General features: G+C 41.2%; 3 protein-coding genes across 3 annotated transcripts; all 3 read left to right on the top strand.

Annotated features, from left to right (window-relative positions):
- Window positions 1-661: 661 nt before the first annotated feature.
- Window positions 662-6,335, top strand: slc25a34 (solute carrier family 25 member 34). The gene is made up of 6 exons (XM_080025656.1): window positions 662-765; window positions 1,306-2,022; window positions 4,195-4,260; window positions 5,123-5,275; window positions 5,383-5,517; window positions 5,656-6,335. The coding sequence occupies exons 2-6, from the start codon at window positions 1,519-1,521 to the stop codon at window positions 5,842-5,844; spliced, it is 1,047 nt and encodes a 348-aa protein (XP_079881782.1). The 5' UTR covers window positions 662-765; window positions 1,306-1,518; the 3' UTR covers window positions 5,845-6,335.
- Window positions 6,336-7,301: 966 nt separating this feature from the next.
- LOC307249711 (transmembrane protein 82-like) lies at window positions 7,302-9,187 on the top strand (the record flags this gene model as incomplete). The annotated part of the gene is made up of 6 exons (XM_080026562.1): window positions 7,302-7,383; window positions 7,504-7,576; window positions 7,663-7,849; window positions 8,183-8,600; window positions 8,798-8,982; window positions 9,107-9,187. The coding sequence occupies 6 exons, from the start codon at window positions 7,302-7,304 to the stop codon at window positions 9,185-9,187; spliced, it is 1,026 nt and encodes a 341-aa protein (XP_079882688.1).
- A 4,377-nt stretch (window positions 9,188-13,564) lies between these two features.
- Window positions 13,565-17,881, top strand: fblim1 (filamin binding LIM protein 1). The gene is made up of 8 exons (XM_080025744.1): window positions 13,565-13,722; window positions 14,096-14,447; window positions 14,669-14,808; window positions 15,190-15,283; window positions 15,397-15,566; window positions 16,378-16,556; window positions 16,729-16,849; window positions 16,966-17,881. The coding sequence occupies exons 1-8, from the start codon at window positions 13,711-13,713 to the stop codon at window positions 17,074-17,076; spliced, it is 1,179 nt and encodes a 392-aa protein (XP_079881870.1). The 5' UTR covers window positions 13,565-13,710; the 3' UTR covers window positions 17,077-17,881.
- Window positions 17,882-18,774: the final 893 nt, after the last annotated feature.

Raw genomic sequence — 18,774 nt, 5'->3', positions numbered from 1 at the left:
AATGGGGGTCATCCCCATTGTTCCACAGCCCTATGTTGAGGGCTGACATTAGCGATTAGGTTCAGGTTCACAGCTGGGTGGTTAGGGTAACAGCTGTGTTCCAATCCCCACACTACTATTTAGAATGGTAGAAAAAAGATTTAAGATGTCCCAATACATGCATGTCAAATAAAGAATGCCAAAAATACCAGGATGCCATAATACATCCAATTGCATTTTGAAGTGGAAACCAACATGATTTAGTATGTATAGTAAAAGGGGAAAGTATGTGATTTGAAACACAGGGATAGACACGCTCCCATGTAATGTATTATCTATTCTAGACCTACCCGTGGTAGGTAATTTCATGAAATGTAGCCTTTTCATTAAATATATGGTGCAAAAGTGAAAGAGTAGCCCACAGCCTTGTTTGTTTTGTTTCTGGGATTATCCATAGGCCTACTACCGTCGGCAGATTAACCTTGTTTCTACACCTACCTCGGATCCTCGCACTCCTTCCCTCCTCCCCTCTTCTTTTAGACCGACAATAACCTTTTACACAGAGAGCTCCTATAGGGCCGGAGCAAGGGGCGTTGAAGCCCGGCCATCTGATTGGTGCAGATTTGGGGACGTGGTGTTGTGGTAGACGGTGCCTGAAGCCTTACTGGCGGCGGGCGGCGACCCGAGGCAGTGGGAGGAGACTGTCACAATGAATTTGCTGAGGACACATGTTTACAGGGATGGGGGAGAGGGGAAGAATGGAGCTGCACATGATCACTATACACTGTGAGTTTCTGAATTAAGTTCCTAAAATTAAATTATTCGCGTTTTAATAACTTGTCGACTGGTGAGGAGGATATTTTCTGTTTGTGTGTGTGTTTGCAACATGTTGCTAGTTTTTGTAGTTGTATCCTGGTTTGAATGTAACTGACTGGAGTGGTGTGTGTGTGTGTGTGTGTGTGTGTGTGTGTGTGTGTGTGTGTGTGTGTGTGTGTGTGTGTGTGTGTGTGTGTGTGTGTGTGTGTGTGTGTGTGTGTGTGTGTGTGTGTGTGTGTGAGTGTGAGTGCGTGTGTGTGCGTGTTTGTCTGCTCGCAAAGATGCAAACTTTAAATTATTTAAATGAAACTTTTATGTTTAGGGTGTTAAGCTGCATGTTTTCAAAATGTGTGTCATGTGAAGAATTCCATTCAAACAGGAGTCCCTTAAGTCTTTCTCTTGATGCACTCTAGGTCACGTTGACGTGTATGCAGATTCTTTCTAAATACCTGACTAATAATCACAATTCAAAAAATGTTTCCATACAAACATGAAGGACTTCTCTTGCAGATGGTGCTTACTTTGAACAGACTGACAGTCAAGGAAGCTAATGAAAGTCACCACAGACGGACATCAAAGGGGAGCGTGGACTTATCACAAAAGCTGATTTGTTTGTGAATTTGCTAGATAGTACAATACAATACACTCTCCCTGTTCCCCACAAGCTGCGACAAGGGAGACGATTCATCACAGGGGACAAACTGTGCAGATCTCCTCTCAGGGATGACCAGTGCAAGGCTGCTGAAACCTTCACCAGAAGAGACTGTGTTTTGTGACAGAACTCCCGTAAAGATGGCATCCACAGTATCCTCTGTTCCCCGTGGTTCCTCCTTCGGCCCCTCGCCGTCCCCTCCACTGGTCTGGCCTCCTCTGGACTTTGCCTTAGGCGCTCTTGCCTGTTGTGCGGCCTGCGTCTTCACCAATCCTCTGGAGGTGGTGAAGACTCGTCTGCAGCTTCAGGGAGAGCTGCGAGCGCGGGGATCCTACCAGAGACACTACCGCGGAGTGCTGCAGGCCCTCTGGGTGGTGGGCCAGACGGACGGGCTCCGGGGCCTGCAGAAGGGCCTTTCGGTCGGGCTCATCTACCAGGGCTTGATGAACGGTGTGAGGTTGGGCTCGTACTCCTACTGTGAATCTCTGGGTATCACCTCCTATCACGGGGGGAGTCTGCTGTCAGGGGCAGGGGCCGGGGCGCTGGGTGCCTTCATTGCTTCTCCTGCCTACTTGGTAAGTTTACTTTAAGGTTCTCTTTTGTTATTACATCCTCTATTACAGATGTTAGAAAAGAATAGGAAAAGGAAAAGTTTTTGACTTCCGTCGCTGGTAAATGTCTTGTGACCCTATACATTCATCCTGCAACCCCTTGAGGGGATACTGTCATGAATCATGGCTCTATAGGTCATTATAGGTCAGCCCCAATAGGTTCAATTCAATCAGTTGGTGTAACAATCCATTGGTAGGTCAATTTAAAGTTTGTCCAATAACCAATACTTGATAGTCAGGGTAAACTGGTGGTGCTGTTAGCGTATACTGGGGAATGACACAGTTTATGGTAATAGTTGTTTTGAATATTTAAAATGCATCCTTCAGACGTTGTGTCACTTTGCTGGTATCTGTGTGAGCCTAAAAGGTCCAACAACTCATTGGAAATTGAGACTCCATTTGCCATTGAGAGTGGAGGAGCCGATGACACTCAATCTCACACACACACACACACACACCACGCACGCACAGGTTAAAGAGAAACCACATGAGTTAATTAACAGAGCTTGTGCGGAAAGAATATGTGTAATTGTGCCTTGCAGCAAGCATCACATACATTATGCAAAAGATTTCAGCAGAACACTATTTTTATCAGACCATACAGTCAAACGTTTGAATGTTAAGGCCAACAAGGATGTATATAGCCAGAAATCAGACCCTGTTTGCAACTGCATGTCTGCATCCTCAGTGACAAAGACCTCAATGTAACCATTCCGGCCATCCTCTTTGAAGTAGTAATCTACAGAAACATAATACATGTGTCAGCTTTGTAAACATTTCAAATGACAGACAGCATTGTGACGTCAACTAATAATCTTTATTTTAAACGCTACACACTTTGGGCAACATTTTAAAGTGCTCACTGTACAATGAACCTTGTTTTTGGTTAGCTGTAATCTTTCCTCCTGTCTGTAGGCTACCGGCCCTGAAGCCTCATTACACAGATAGTACATTTGTACAAAAAATATATTTACATAAAGAATGATAAAAACTTACTTGATGTGTGTCAAAAAAACATGGGCAGGAAGAAGAATTACAGCCACCAAAACTTAAGGAAAGTTACTTAAGGTAGTTTAAGGTAGGGTAAGAAGAGGGGAAACAACAGCAGTTTCCTGACTGGGTGGAAAAATTTAAGGTTGTCACCTTTTTTAATAAAGATATAGAAAAAATAAAATACAGAAACACAATTGGAAATACTTCAATTCAAACCTGACATTGTAAACCATCTGCATTTGGCCTTAGTAAGAGTATCGTTGATCATCACAAACTGACCCCTCGGCTTACTTTCAAAGGGGTCTCAAATGTCCCTACATCTATTTTGATTCAGCATGAGAGCTTGTGAAGTAAAGCAACGTTACGTGGATGTGTACAATAGGATCCGGTTACTCACAGTCATCTAGTTTGATTACATCTTGTTTTAAAGAGTACAAGATTAAACAATATAATCTGAAACTGATTATCATATCTATCTCATACAGACGGATGAGTAGTTTTTCTTTATTACCAATCTGCCCCCTAACCCCTGTCCAGACATCGGCCCCACCCAGCTTTGTTTGTCATAAGTTTAATATGCATCCATGAAACCAGATGAGACTTGACGCACTCAAATAATGTCTAATGTTTAAAACGTGTTTTGACATCCATACCATCTCTTCTTGAATTACTGCACCGTGTATGAATGTTCTCTGCTTTTCCCCCTTTGTATAACAAGATTAGTGTTGTTGTTTTTCTGTCTCAGCTTCGTCATGGAAAGAAAATATTTCTTGGACATATTTTTATATACGTATCTAGGTCACTAAAGATAGCCTGCACGTTGTTTCCACTGTGGCCATAAATACACAGTATCTTGTGGCTCCTTGCTGTGTGCCATTGGCAATGAGTGAATGAATGAAGGAGACATGAAGGTTATTTTACTGACACCTGAACCCTGAGATGGAATAGAGAAGCTTCCAGGGTTTTGTGCATGCTTTAACTGCTGCAACAGTGTGACGGTTAAGGTTTGGTGCAAATGAACTGCTGTGGAGTTTTGATAGACGAGATCCGGTCAAAGTATGCGTGATGTAACACATACCTGTTGAACATTAGCAGAGTTACCTGTAAATGTTACCTAACTCATCCTGCACTTTCTCTTTGTAGGTGAAGACCCATCTGCAGGCTCAAACTGTGGAGGCCATAGCAGTAGGCCACCAGCATAACCATCTGGTAAGGTGTTTTAAACAAAACAAATGAACATATTCTAATACGTTTCTTCATCTGGAATGATTTCTCGCTTTGTAAATAGATGCTTTACTTAAGTGAAAGTGGATACCACAGAGTAAACACACAATACAACACATACTCCAATATAAGTAAAAGTCGTTCATTCAAACTTCAAAGTAAAAGTATATACCAGAGAAACATACTTAGTGTCAAAAATAAGTGCCCTCATCATTATACAGCCTGAACCCTCAAAGTGTTCTATTTCTTTAAATAATTGATTTGTCACTACTGATGCATTAAAGTATCTTAAAGCTTGTGTTGAAGCAGAGCAAACTCAAATATACACTGTTTAGTATAGGTCAATCATAATAATGCATGATAAAGTGATCATCTAAAATGCTGTAGTCGGCCCACACAGATCTTTAAACTTCCACTTGTTAATTAGACCTCTTCTCAGTGTGTGTATAAACTGCACTTGATTGACAGCTCCCTTACCCCTCTATTGGTTTTACAGAACCAATGGCAGAAAGTCTTACCCTGTTAATATTCTCATATATTAGTACATAAATCAGCCAGAGTGATTAAAACACCTGTGTGGGGTGCCCAGTGTATTTCATTTGCAATGTGAATAGGTAACTTTATCTGTAAATACATGTATTTGGGTAAAACAAATACTTAATTTCCCTGTCAAATGCAGTGAATAATGCAAAGAAGGTACCTTTGTTTGAAGTGGCTTGAAGCTATATGCATGAAAATGGCTTTATAATAAAATACATTTAAAGAAAGGACAAAACGTATTTCTATCACCTAAAAACTCACGCAGTATCATTAGCTTCTATTGTTTAATCCTGTTCCTCTATTTCAGGGAGTGTCCGATGCCTTTGTTACCATCTATAGACGAGAAGGTTTGATTGGCCTTTGGAGGGGTGTGAACGGGGCTGTGCCTCGAGTCATGGTGGGATCAGCTGCTCAACTGGCAACGTTCACCTCGGCCAAGGACTGGGTGTCACATTCCCAGGTAGACGTGAGGAATAGCTGACATTTGTACAGCACATGTAAAACAACAGTTGTCATCACGCTGTCAGCCAAAGTCAAACCATGTTTTAAATTTTTTTTTCCTTGCAGTTGTTTAGTCCAAACAGCTGGCTCGTGGCTCTGGTAGCTGCCATGATCAGTGGGGTCGCTGTAGCCATCACCATGACACCGTTTGACGTCATAAGTACACGGCTGTACAACCAGCCAGTGGACGAGTTTCATAGAGTGAGTATAAAGTGACCTCCTCTCATCAAATTTGTTCTTTAAGTGCTTGACAATGGCACCAAATATTGAGTATTGCAGCTAAATGCAGGCTCAGATGAAAGCTCTGGAGACTCATTGTTTTCCTTATCTTCCTTTCAGGGGCGTCTCTACCATGGATTTTCAGATTGTATGCTGAAGGTGTGCCAAGCTGAGGGCCTGCTGGGGTTGTACAAAGGCATGGGCCCTGTCTTCCTGCGCCTGGCTCCACACACAATGCTCAGCATGCTCTTCTGGGATATGATGAGGCAACAGACATTGAAGAACAACCAGAGCCAGGGAAGGAGCTAAAACATCCCAAAAGCCCTGGGAATTACCTTACTGGACTCAAGTTGTAGCTTTTGAAGTGGTCCATCAAATAATGAAGCACTGAATGTAAGCTGAAAGTTTAACATTGAGTAAATTGTTATTAATTTTCTAGCCAAGAGTTAGATGAGAAGATCAATACCACTCTCATTCCTGTTCTAAATATAAAAGCCAAGAGTCATTAGCTTAGCTTAGCATAAAGACTGGAAACGGGGGTAAAGCCCAGCTCTGTCCAACAGTAATAAAATCAAAAAGCTAACAGCTCCTGGCATTTACCTCATATTTACTGTACAGACTCAAGACTGGTATCAACCCCCTCGGCTAACTGTGACAGAAAAGGAAAAAGCGCATTCAACTCCTCGATTCAGGTCGACTAGACATGTTGCACAGACTAACAAACATTTCTGTCAAATTTCTAATTTATATGAAGCTGCTGACTGACTCTTAGGATTTATCTTTGTACCTCAAATGGTATGAATGAGATGAATTTATGCAGCAACATGTCAGGTTTGCACATGTTGGCTCACAGCAAAGCTGAAAGGAGAGACATTATATCCACAGTCTGGCAGACATAACAATGGAGTGAAGATGACCTGAAGATGACTGGATTATTAAAACTTGATCTCTTTATTTAATGTTTGAAGTCCAGTTTTATTGCTGCAATTTGTGATAGATTAATGCCTAATTCCAGTTGCCTTGTCTATACAGTATATAAAGAAAGACACTTGATGGGAATGTTTTAATTCACTAACATATGAACTACTGGTAGCTAAAGCCGAGAATGCTATTTGATTTGAGGTTTGGCGCTCAGACATAATGGATTGGATTTATATAGCGCTTTTCAAGGCACTCAAAGCACTTTACAGGGTCTCTGGTTCCATTCATTCACACACAGTCATACTTGTGGTGGTAAACTACGATAGTAGACACAGCTGCCCTGGGGCAGACTGACGGAAGTGTGGCTGCCATTCAGCGCCTACGGCCCCTCCGACCACCAACCCTTGGATCATTGGCCAACCTGCTCTACCACCTGAGCCACGGTCGCCCCATCTATGGCTACTTGAAGCCTTTGAAAAGCATTTGTTGTTTAAAATAATAATTATGTTGTTAACAAATAAATTATTTGTATGAATTAAATTCAATACATTGTTTTTGTATCTCCTTGGACACAAGCGCATCAGACGCATTGAAAGCAAAGTGGGATTTTATTTTGACCGAGTTAAAAAGGTTGGCTGATTGCTTTGTGAGTCCAGTTTCAGAGGACTTTTAGCCTCTTTCATCAGGCGTTGATTAGACAAACCACCACATTCAAATCACATTTGACCTTTAGAACTCCAACATTTTGCAAGCTGGGACCTGATGAGCCTGGTCAGCTTAGGTAGCATGAGTGAGAGGTCATAGTGTTGTTTGTGTGTCCTTGTTGAGACAAGGAAAACATAAAAATGTTTCTCCCCTTCTCCTGGATCCTGGGAAACTCTGAATGGACGCTTTTTGATTTAAACCCAATAGACAGTTTTTTTCAAGGTGAGTTGATATTAAGTTGTTCCTCCTTTCCAATGGAAACAGCTACATACTGCACTATTGGTTAAGTTGTCTCTCTACATACTAATCTATTTAGTTGTGGTTGTTATTCATGTTTTAAAGGTATTGTGGGTGCAGCTGGAATATCTGTGCTGTTCAATTTGTTGCGAGTTTACAACTTCCTTGAAACATGCAGGTTAGTTCAATCTATTAAAAGGAAAAAATAATATATATTTTAATAATGAGCAGTATGTAGGCTTCATTGTCAAACTCTCCACACAGTGATTCTGAAACTGAAAGCAAACGGGGGTCATCCTCATTTGGAAATCCTCTGAGGGGGAAATGGATTGCAGCTTTCCAGTTCTGCTCCCTTACAGTCCTCCTGTCTTTGATGGGCCCACGGGTTTCCTCTCTGATAGTGCTGGAGTTTTGTCTCAGGGCTGTTTCTGCCTGGGCATCAACAGGACAGGTGAGTTCCTCAGTCACAGCATATTCATTTAGGCCTGTTTTACACCCGGGTGTACCTTACTTTCTTCTTGTGTTCAACATAGAGAATATACACTCACCGGCCACTTTATTAGGTACACCAGTTCAATTTCTTGTTAACACATACAGTATAACTAATCATGCCTAAATGCATTGAGTTGCTGCCATGTGATTGGCTGATTAACTTTTTGTTTTACAAGCAATTGAACAGGTGTACCTAATAAAGTGGTCGGTGACTGTATATACTAGTATGTACTGTATGTTTTCTGATATACTGATCTGATCTTTTTACGCTTCTCCTTCTATCTGAACTCAGGAGGCCAATGGCAGAGGCCTAGACCTGCTCCTGATCCAATGCCAGTTCTCCCTGGGTTGCGGCCTCACCTGTACTCTGGCTTTCCTCCATCAGGGGGCTCCACACAGCTCCCTCAGCTTGTTTCTGGCAGCTGCTGTCAGCTGGGCACTGGCAAGTGCCAGCCACAGCCTGTGGAGCCATGTGGCCAGCCTCTACCCACTACATAGCACAGAGCGTTACTGTGGGAAGTGCATCAGCCTCCTGACCTCCGGACACACCATACTGGCTTCACTACAAAGAGTGGTTGTCTTGGCCTTTGCTCTTGCAACTGTGGCTTCCACCACCACGGTTTACGACCACTTCCTGTACCAGAAGGATGTTCTGAAGTTTTGGACTCCGTTGACACTGTGTTACACCATGTTGGTGTTTTATATTCAAGGTGATTGTCGGGCCAAATATTTGGCAAATAAGTCAATACATTTTAAAGTACTTTTAAAACTGAACCACAAATGTTGTCAGCAAAAACAGACAATATGTTAGAAAACAAGAACATATCAGTCATTCTAAAGTTACACTGCTGTAGCAATAGACTGTAAGAGTTACATTGAATCTCTTTTTTTGTTTCATTGTGCACAGAGGATCAGAATCGTCAAACTGGCAAGGAAGCCCTGTTGAACAGTGTGGTGATGCGATTGGGAGGCTTACTGGTTCTCATGCTGACTGTGGGTTACTGGTCTGATGTCCTCCACATCCTCATCGCCTTCATGGGCGAGGCGGTCTGCCTGCTGCCCTCTCAGGACCTGCTGCAAGCTGTGTTAAAGGTCCGTGTCAATTGTCTCTTCCCCTCACAATGATGTTACCAGTATCATTCCTGCCTCCCCCTTTCTTTTTGAGCCAACTTTTCCTAAATGCCTATTTTTGTATCTGTTATGCTTCACTTTTTAGGAAGACGAGAATATGCACTTGACAAAATCCAGCCACAAAACAAGGGAACGCACAAGGAAAACTTCATCAGATGACAGTTGATGGTGCACCCCAAAATACCTCAAATACCTGTGACTACCTCCAATGTGTTTATATTCAATATTATAAATGAAACAATACAATTATTATTGTGTACACTGATATTGATTATTTAAACAGAAACAAAGAGTTTGTAACTTTGCACCGTGCAGCAGCAGCTGTTATTCCAGTATCAACCGGACGATTAGGAGCTTCAGCAAATGTACACTCAACAAAAATATAAACGCAACACTTTTGTTTTTGCTCCCATTTTTCATGAGATGGACTTAAAGATCTAAAATTCATTCCAGATACACAATTGTACCATTTCTCTCAAACATTGTTCACAAATCTGTCTAAATGTGTGATAGTGAGCACTTCTGCTTTGCTGAGATAATCCATCCCACCTCACAGGTGTGCCACATCAAGATGCTGATCTGACATCATGATTAGTGCACAGGTGTGCCTTAGACTGTCCACAATAAAAGGCCACTCTGAAATGTGCATTTTTTTGCTTTATTGGGGGTCTGGGGACTCAGAACCAGTCAGTATCTGGTGTGACCACCATTTGCCTCATGCAGTGCAACACATCTTCTTCGCATAGAGTTTATCAGATTGTCAATTGTGGCATGTGGAATGTTGGTCCACTCCTCTTCAATGGCTGTGCGAAGTTGCTGGAGACGGCTTATGGTGGAGAAATGAACATTCAATGCACGAGCAACAGATCTGGTTGACATTCCTGCTGTCAGCATGCCAATTGCACGCTCCCTCAATGCTTGTGGCATCTGTGGCATTTTGCTGTGAGACAAAACTGCACATTTCAGGGTGGCCTTTTATTGTGGACAGTCTAAGGCACACCTGTGCACTAATCATGATGTCAGATCAGCATCTTGATGTGGCACACCTGTGAGGTGGGATGGATTATCTCAGCAAAGCAGAAGTGCTCACTATCACACATTTAGACAGATTTGTGAACAATGTTTGAGAGAAATGGTACAATTGTGTATCTGGAATGAATTTTAGATCTTTAAGTCCATCTCATGAAAAATGGGAGCAAAAACAAAAGTGTTGCGTTTATATTTTTGTTGAGTGTAATTATTGCAGGCAATAACCTTGCTTTAATATTGTACTGCTTTAGTGCTTCATATAAAGGAAGACACAATCATGAATGGGGGATTGCCAAGCAGCATAACAACACTGCATGACTATATCAGGTCCAAATTATTTAATTACACCATAAAGTGCAACAGATATGAGCAGAAAACTGATCAAAGTCCTCACATCAGACCTCCACCAGCAGAAGATGAAGGATTAAAACACATGGTCAGGGATGGAACGTTTTATATCTTTACCTCTTCACAGGTTTAATGTATAACCAACATAGTCTTGGACAACAACGTTACATTAACTGTTTATTTCAGCCACCATGATGCTTGTACAGTAACAGTGGTAAGAACAGCAAGAGGCTTCCACCATAATATTACCCAGAATACACCGGCAATTTCTTCCTATAGAATAGTAACCGAAAATACACAACATCTCCTCCCCTCTTACAACGAACGTACTATAGATGAAACAAAACAACAGCCATAGGCCTATATTATTATTCAAATATTATATGACATTTCAGACAAGTGTATCTGAAATCTGCAGTTGTTGATCTCATGATAGCCGCCTCCGGCCATTTACTGTGTGCATCAACAGCAAAATTGAACATTCTGTCCTCCAATGGTACCGCAAAATCAATATGCACACGCTGCCATGGTCCTTGTGGGAACTCAGGGGGTGAAGAGGTGCCGGGATTGTTTATGATTTTTTGGCCAGATGAACAGTTTTTGGCCAGCTCCTCGATTGAGGCCACCAAAAGTAGCTTCTACTATTCCACTGTGTCCCGAACATAGGTGCTGCAGCACTTTTGTGCGAAGTGACAAGGGGATGACCACCCTCCTCCCCCACAGCAAACACCCAGACTGGACAGACAGACAGCCACCTTCCGACGAAAGGATTCAAATTGCGTCATCACCAGCAATGATGTCCATCACAGCAGACAACTCCGGGTCATTTCAAGTCTCCTTTTTAACCTGTAAAGCTGAAACAACTTTTACGTTTTTAGCTGTTAGCATAAGGCTTCTGCTCAAAGAAAGACATTTGAATGTATTTAGTGTTTTTGTTTTGGATGAAATAGGTTTGAAAATTAAACACTTAAAAAAAGTATATATTCTAGAAATATTTCAAGGCCCGGTACTAACCGGTCAACAGACCGGCACCGGTCCGGGAATCGCTGGTGTACATGATAAGATTGCAATTACTTACAGCATCCATGGCCCAATGACGGTAACTGACTCCCTAATTAAAGGTGTAGTACACCAATTGTACACATTAAACCACATCGCCTGGCATGAGAAGTATGACAGAGCTGGTGAAAACAGTTAAAGATCTCCTTTTATACTACTTTTCTGGTCTTAATTTCTTGTTAAAAACTGCTATAGAGCAACCTGACATGAATCACATCACAAAAAACCATGTAGATTTTCGGGACACTCTTCCTCTCATCTGAGCGAGCACAGCAGTCTGCTCCACACCTCGGCTTTGTGCTTCATAAATGAGGTAATCTGTGTTATCTCAGCTTGTCCTTGAGACGTTTTGAACAAAAAACCTGTGTTACAAAGTGAAGGTCTGTTTTTGTTGTTGTTTTTTAATGTATTTTTTGGCATGTTCATGCTTTTATTGACAGTGTGAAGAGACAGAGGCGAACATGTGATAGTCTCACACATGCCCACTTATGGGGAGACATGGGGGTCTAATGAAAGACATGTTGCATTAAAAGTAGAATCCAGTTGTTGTAGAGCTTGATCCCTTGTTGGGACTGAAAGTCCAGATATCTCATCTTCTGTTGCTTGAATCACTTTAGGTAAAGTAAAAGTATTTTGGCTTAGGAATGAGTTTTTCCACCCCTGCAGATGTTAACAGTAAGGAAATCAGCATTAACTGTATTTGTGAACATGCAGTTGTCATTGTTTCTCTTATCAACTGTGTTTCTTCCTGTCCACTTCCCTTCCTTTCCTTCTCGCTGCAATGCTGCCGCTCACTCAACAGTAAAAAACAGATGATTACAGTAAAGAAATTATGTTGTGATGTTGCAGAGTAGTATATTGAAACATCGTGCTGTAGAAGCAGTGAAGAGATTCCGAGGGTTTAATGAGAGTTTTGGCTCTTTTTGGGGTGGGGGGCGGAGCATGGAGGTCTGGGGATTGTGTCATCAGTAGGCATGCTCCCTCCTGCAACTGTGACATCACTGCAGCATTCCTTTCCACAGAGCTGGAACAACAGAGACCCCCATCACTTTCCTCATCTCCGTCTCTGTCCGTTTACCCTCTTTCTCTCACACATTCCTGCCTCGCTCTTCTTTCACCCTGACCCACGTCGATCAGGAAAGTTTTACTCAGCACTTAGTTTCTCGCTCCATCCTCCCTTGGGTCCTAGTTTGGGAGCAGATCTCACAAGGTTTGGCTCCGGAAACTAACCACAATATTTTCTGATCGGCAGACCTGATAATACTGCAGGCTCACTCTGGTGGAGAGCAGAGCAAACACAACAAAGCAGCTTTTTCATAAGCTCACAGACATCCCTTACTGCCCCACAGCCCCCCTTTCTCTCTCCTAATACACCAATATCTCCTCTTGCACAATGCCCTGATTCATTACGCTGTAATGCCGCTGCTCCTTTGCAGTTCTTTCAACGCAAAAGCTCCATCAGTACAGTCCCATGAAGTCAACCATACATTCAGACGCCAGCGAGACGCAGATGGAGACAATCCCATGTGACACTGATAGTGAGTCAAGGCTAAAGTGATATAATGTAGTGGGGGGAAGGGAAGAAGGAAAGAGGGAGAAGAAAAAAGGAGGCAGACTCAATGAGGGAGGTAGGGAAAATAAAGCTGACAGAACAATAAGGCAGAGCTACATAGGAGAGAGGAAGAACACAGTTTTGAGTTGCTAGAAAAAGGCAGGTACAGTCACATCCTGCTGGCATGCAAAGAGATAAAGGAGTGGGAGGTGGCTGTGTGTCTCAGCTTGTCTATTTAAGGGCGAAAACCCTGTGAGAAACGTTATGATATTTGATATTGCATTCGTAAAAAGTCTAAGTGTTCTGTTTTTCTAGATTTCCCAACTGTTTGCATAACTTTCTTTGTGTGTATGTGCGTGCATGCCATTGTTTTTGTGTGTGCCTGCCAAGTTTTCATAGTGGATGAATGTGTCATGATTTTTACTGCTCTTTGCCGGAGATTAACTGTTCACCTTTTACGGTCGGGAGGGAGGTGGTATTGTCATTCAGCCAGAGAAGGAGGAGGGGTCGACAGACGAGAAAGCTAAGGGAGGGAGGTACAGAAGGAAAAGGAGTGGCCTTCTGCTGATAGAAGCTGCCACTGACGGAGTAAAGTCTTCTCTCAGTGGCAGCTTGTATAGGAGGGAAAACAAACCAGAGGTTTTTGAGATACAGAACAGGGAAGGAGTGAGAAGGAAAAGACAGAGCTGTCTTCAAACCACATGTTCTCCCAGGTATGTAATGGCAGCTAACAGCCAGAATAAGTGTGTATTAAAGGAAACAGTTTATTCGGATGTGGGTCTTTCTGCCTCTTAAACCATTGATTATGGGCAATGAGGGCTGTTAGTGTGTGAATTCACCTCTCTAAAGTTAGAGTGAACTCCCCCAAAGTTAAATTTGAGGCTGTATAAACTTAGAAAAAATAATGTTGATATGATAGGGATACAATGTAAATGTTAGTATGTTTTACCCTTATTGCTCAAAGAGATCAAGTAAGATGTTAGGTCTACTGTGTCTTCCTCTTCTATGATTGTCCTTACATAACTACAAAACAATCAGTGTTGCAATATTGAGTCTAGATAACAATCATTCCTTCCTCCTTGTCAGTCTGTACGTGGGTTTGATACTGCCATGGCAACAGCAGCTCCACCAAAAAGGGTGGTGTCTTCTGTCTTCATTACTCTGGCATCTCCTCACCGGGCCACCTTGACACAGCAGAAGCCAGCCCTCCAAGCCCACAGTGCCCCTGCCAGAGACAAGCAGCCCGCCGCTGTACGGGTCAGCCCAAGTGAAAACATCAGACATAAAAAAGAGGACCACTCACAGCCTGAATCGTACGCCAGAGTAGACAGCAAATGCCGGACTCGTGCGTGGGTCTCAGCCCAAGCCTCCGACCCAGTACAAGCCCAGCCTGGACCCAGCAGAGGAAATCAGCAAGAAAACAACAGAGCTGCTGCAGGTATCCACAACCAAATCTGTTTTTTCATCTTGGATTCAATGCTTAATGGTGCCCTGGTAAAAACATTGATTACCTGACATATTTTCAGAAATGCACTGTACATGTAACCGAAGCCATGAGGGCCGGGCTGAAATTTGTTTTCTTGAATCGCTTGAGATGAACTATTATCTGTATGATTAACTACAAAGTGACTTGAAATGAGTGTTTTTCTTGCCAAACAGAGCTCTTCTCTCCTCCTCCTCCTCCTTCTGCTGCACTGCCTTCATCTTTGGGAACATCACTCTCTGAAGAACCAGCTCTTCCACCACCTTCTCTGGCCCAACCTCTGACCCCAGGCCAGCAGTCGGTTCACAACAGAGAGGTATGCAGACTTCTCTCATAATGTTGGATTTGCGTCATCCAAAGGTTCATGTTTACCACTGTTATTTACTGTTTTAAGCACCTGATCCCAACTTTCCTCAAGAAATTTCATTTGAAGTAGTTAAGTTATTTTTTTCCCACAGAGAAGGATTACAACTTCCCACAACATTTACAGATACTGTTATTATGTTGTGTGCAGGTTGTAAATAGTCCGTTGTAAAACACATTATGAAGGCAAAGACACAGCTGTCTTTTCTATATGACAAAATAACCTAAAAACACTTCATGAACAAGCTTTTCCTTCACTAACAGAGATGACTCTTTGTGTTTATCAGTCAGTTTAAAGTTCAGTGTTACATTAAGAATGTGCTTTACATTTAAGGTGGAAACAAGCACACCATCTAGTGGGTTGAAACAAGATGAACAATCTCATGGGATCCATATAAATGCCCAAGACACGAGCGGGGAGAGTAAAGGTAACATGATCTCCAAGTACACATTAACAACACATGCTTTTAACCTTTCCACTCTGATAATATATGTTTTATCCTAACCTGTCTTGACATTTGATGTTTGTGTGCAAACGCAGAGGTGTGCGGCTTCTGTCGAAAGCCCGTGGCTCTTTCTGAACCTGCAATAGAGGCCTTAAACAGGACGTACCACGACGGCTGCTTCCAGTGCAGATCTTGTCATACTCCCCTGGCTGGAAAACATTACTACAACAAGGCCGGGATCCCACTCTGTGAAGTCTGCTACCAGGTACATCCACATCATCACAGCCATACAGGATGTTATCCGAACTGCAAATGCAAATTATGTCAGTGTGTTTGCGTACTCATTTACTTCAGATCAGAAATTATTTACATTATTTCTTTTTTTTAAAGATTTTTTTTGGCATTTTTATGCTTTATTGATAGTGTAGAGACAGAGTTGAAATGGGGCAGAGAGGGGAGTGACATGCAGAGAACGACCGCGGGCTGGAATCGAACCCGGGTCCGCTGCTGGCCGAGGCCCATGGGGGGGACGCCCTACCAACTGAGCTAAGGGCGCTCCCAATTTTCATTATTTCTAACAGTAGTGTTTCACATCTGTGGTGTTCCTTCATCTTCACAATAGCCACTGGTCTCCCTTACTTTCACTGCAGCATGAACATCCCTTGAACAGACTCAAAACTTGCTTGAAATCCATCAATCATAGTTAACATTGTGCCACTGTTGTTTTCGTCATTGTTATGTAATTGTTGCAAGCTACAAATGGAGATTGAATTCTAGTCAGATTTAAATTAAAAAATAAAGGTATTATTATGTGTCTATTAATTACTATGTCAATTTTGATGGATGACCTAACACAACCCAGTCTCAAGTTTCTAAAAGTTGATTTTGTATGATATATAATTGGTATGGAAGCCAATTGCTGCTTGATAAGAGGGAAAACAAAAATATGGATGAAAAATTGGAGGCAATCCTATATGAGGTAGTTGGTAAATGGATCAAACAGTGTGAAATGTTGGTATTGTGTTTTATTCCAGGATTTATTTGTATTTGTATCGTGTTTATTTCTGTTTCTTTAGGCCAGTCTGGAACTTTGCTGGGCCTGTGGTGAGGCCATCACAGATCAAGTGATTCGTGCACTCGAGAGAGCATACCATTCTTCCTGTTTTACCTGTGCAACATGTAAGCAGCAAATTGGAGAGCAAGCCTTTGCTCAGGGAGAAGTTGGCGAAGTTTACTGCCTCGAGGACTATTACAGGTTTGAGTTTGAAATGAAGAAAAGTATCACATGATCCACCAAAGAGACTTGTGATAGAATATTTCAATTTGATTTTCCTACATTTTTGTCATTGTAGTGTGTCTTAATAAAAATGCAAATAAAGTTTTACGACCTTGTTAAATTATTTCTCTTCTCTTGAATGTCCATAAAGGAAGTATGCTCCAAAGTGTAGCGCCTGCAACCTGCTAATCATTCCAAAAGAAGACGGTACTGACAGCTATAATGTCCAATGTCTGGGACACTCCTTCCACGAGAACTGCTACAGATGTGAGGTACGCATCCTGCAAAGCAAACAGCAAACCATATGGACATTCTGAGAAGTATCCCACAACACACAGACACACACATTAATAACTGCCAGTCCATAATTCTTTTAAACTGTCTGCAGGTCTGTGTCATCCAACTCTCTCCAGAACCAAATGAGCATGGCTGCTATCCTCTGGATGGGAAGATGCTTTGCAGATCTTGCCATCTGAACCTGGTTTCTGGCCAGCACTAACACAGGCCTTGTAGCCCCAGGATGAAAGGCAACTAAGGGAAAAGTGCCATGAGTCCAGGTTCAAAGAGATGCACTTTGCTTGTGCATTTTTACAACAATATATCATGCTTTCTTAAGATCCTCCTATTCTTCTTTTATACTTGATACTGTTGCACTCAATAAACGCAAAAAAATGCACCACATATATTTATTCAAAAGAAAAAAGAGTGAGCATTATTTTAACTTTTTTTTAAAAATCTCATCAATATACTCTTTCTAAATCACATTAAACCTTTATGTTAAAAAAAACAATATTAAAAAGTTGATATAAAAGTAAACTAATATATTTTATCTCGAGGCAGGCTCCAAAATATGTAACACTTGTTAAAATACACAAACAGTTAAAGAAAATGGCCCCATAACCTAATGATAGCAGCTTAATTGTCTTCATTGGCTCGGTTCTTTTCCTGTAGGCCTACATCTACACTTTGTGCAACACAACATTTGAGGTAAGAACATTGAGAAATACATAAGCATCAAAGTTGAATAGAGAAATTACAGCTTTGACAGAACACAATGACACAAAACTTTAAAGTTCTTTTTTTTGTGAATGTAACGTCCACTTACATATTCACTGGACCTCATCATATTATATATCTTCTGCCTCATCAAAAGAAGAACACACATTGTTTTGACTTTACAATATTAAATTCCCATTCAGATTCTATAGCTGAATAATGTTGTTATTTATGTTTTGTATCTCAAAATGGCATGTTTGTTGAACATTTCTTTGTATAAAAAAACTTAATTAAAGCAATTTCATGTAGTTATTTTGTCCTTCCGATTCTTATTCACCACACTTTGATAGTTAGGCCTTCTAGCATAACCTGCTAACCTGGACTGGTATGACCAATTATGGTTTATGGTGGATAATATCAGTTACTGTTAATGTATGCACATACAATAACTAACTGCAAAATTATGTTTTATTTTTAATTAAATTAAGATTTGTCGAAGAATATGACTGAATCAAAATATCCTGAATATCTGATTTGTGGCTAATCTGGGCATAAATCTGACACCTGCAGAGTATGACAAAAATGGCTCTATAGATGCACAGACAGTGTTGTTGTAATTCCTCAGAATTCCTCATGGGGTAACAGAAATTACACACTTTAGCTTTAATTTTCGCTTTTTGTTGTCAAAATGCAATAAAGATTTGAACTTTGGCTTTATCCAAAATCTAGATTTTTGTTTTTTAAAGATATGCAAATGTACGCATAATTGGTATAATATGCCCAATTTGCATATATTACTTTTTTTTTAATTTAAAGGCCTACTTCACCGGTTTGAATATGAAGGTGTATTGAATTCTGAGATCCTATGTAGTATAAATGTGCAAAAAAAAAAAAAAATCGGTTCATCCTAGCCTGAGAAAAGGCAGAAAGAGTGTTTTTTTAACCCTATATTTCTCTTTCTCGTGACATCACAGAAAGAGAAATATAGGGTTAAAAAAACGTACTTTGTAAATATTACTGTGACGTCACAGTAAAAGACATCACAGTAATATTTACAAAGTAAGTTAAAAAAAGGGTTAAAAAAACACTCTTTCTGCCTTTTCTCAGGCTAGGATGAACCTATTTCAATTTTTTTCGCACATTTATACTACATAGGATCTCAGAATTCAATACAATTCAATATTCAAACCGGTGAAGTAGG

This window comes from Ammodytes marinus (genome assembly GCF_949987685.1).
Source record: "Ammodytes marinus genome assembly, chromosome: 4".
NCBI classification, from domain to species: Eukaryota; Metazoa; Chordata; class Actinopteri; order Uranoscopiformes; family Ammodytidae; genus Ammodytes; species Ammodytes marinus.
The sequence above is the reverse complement of the archived record's forward strand: the minus strand, read 5'-3'. Positions and strand labels throughout refer to the sequence as shown.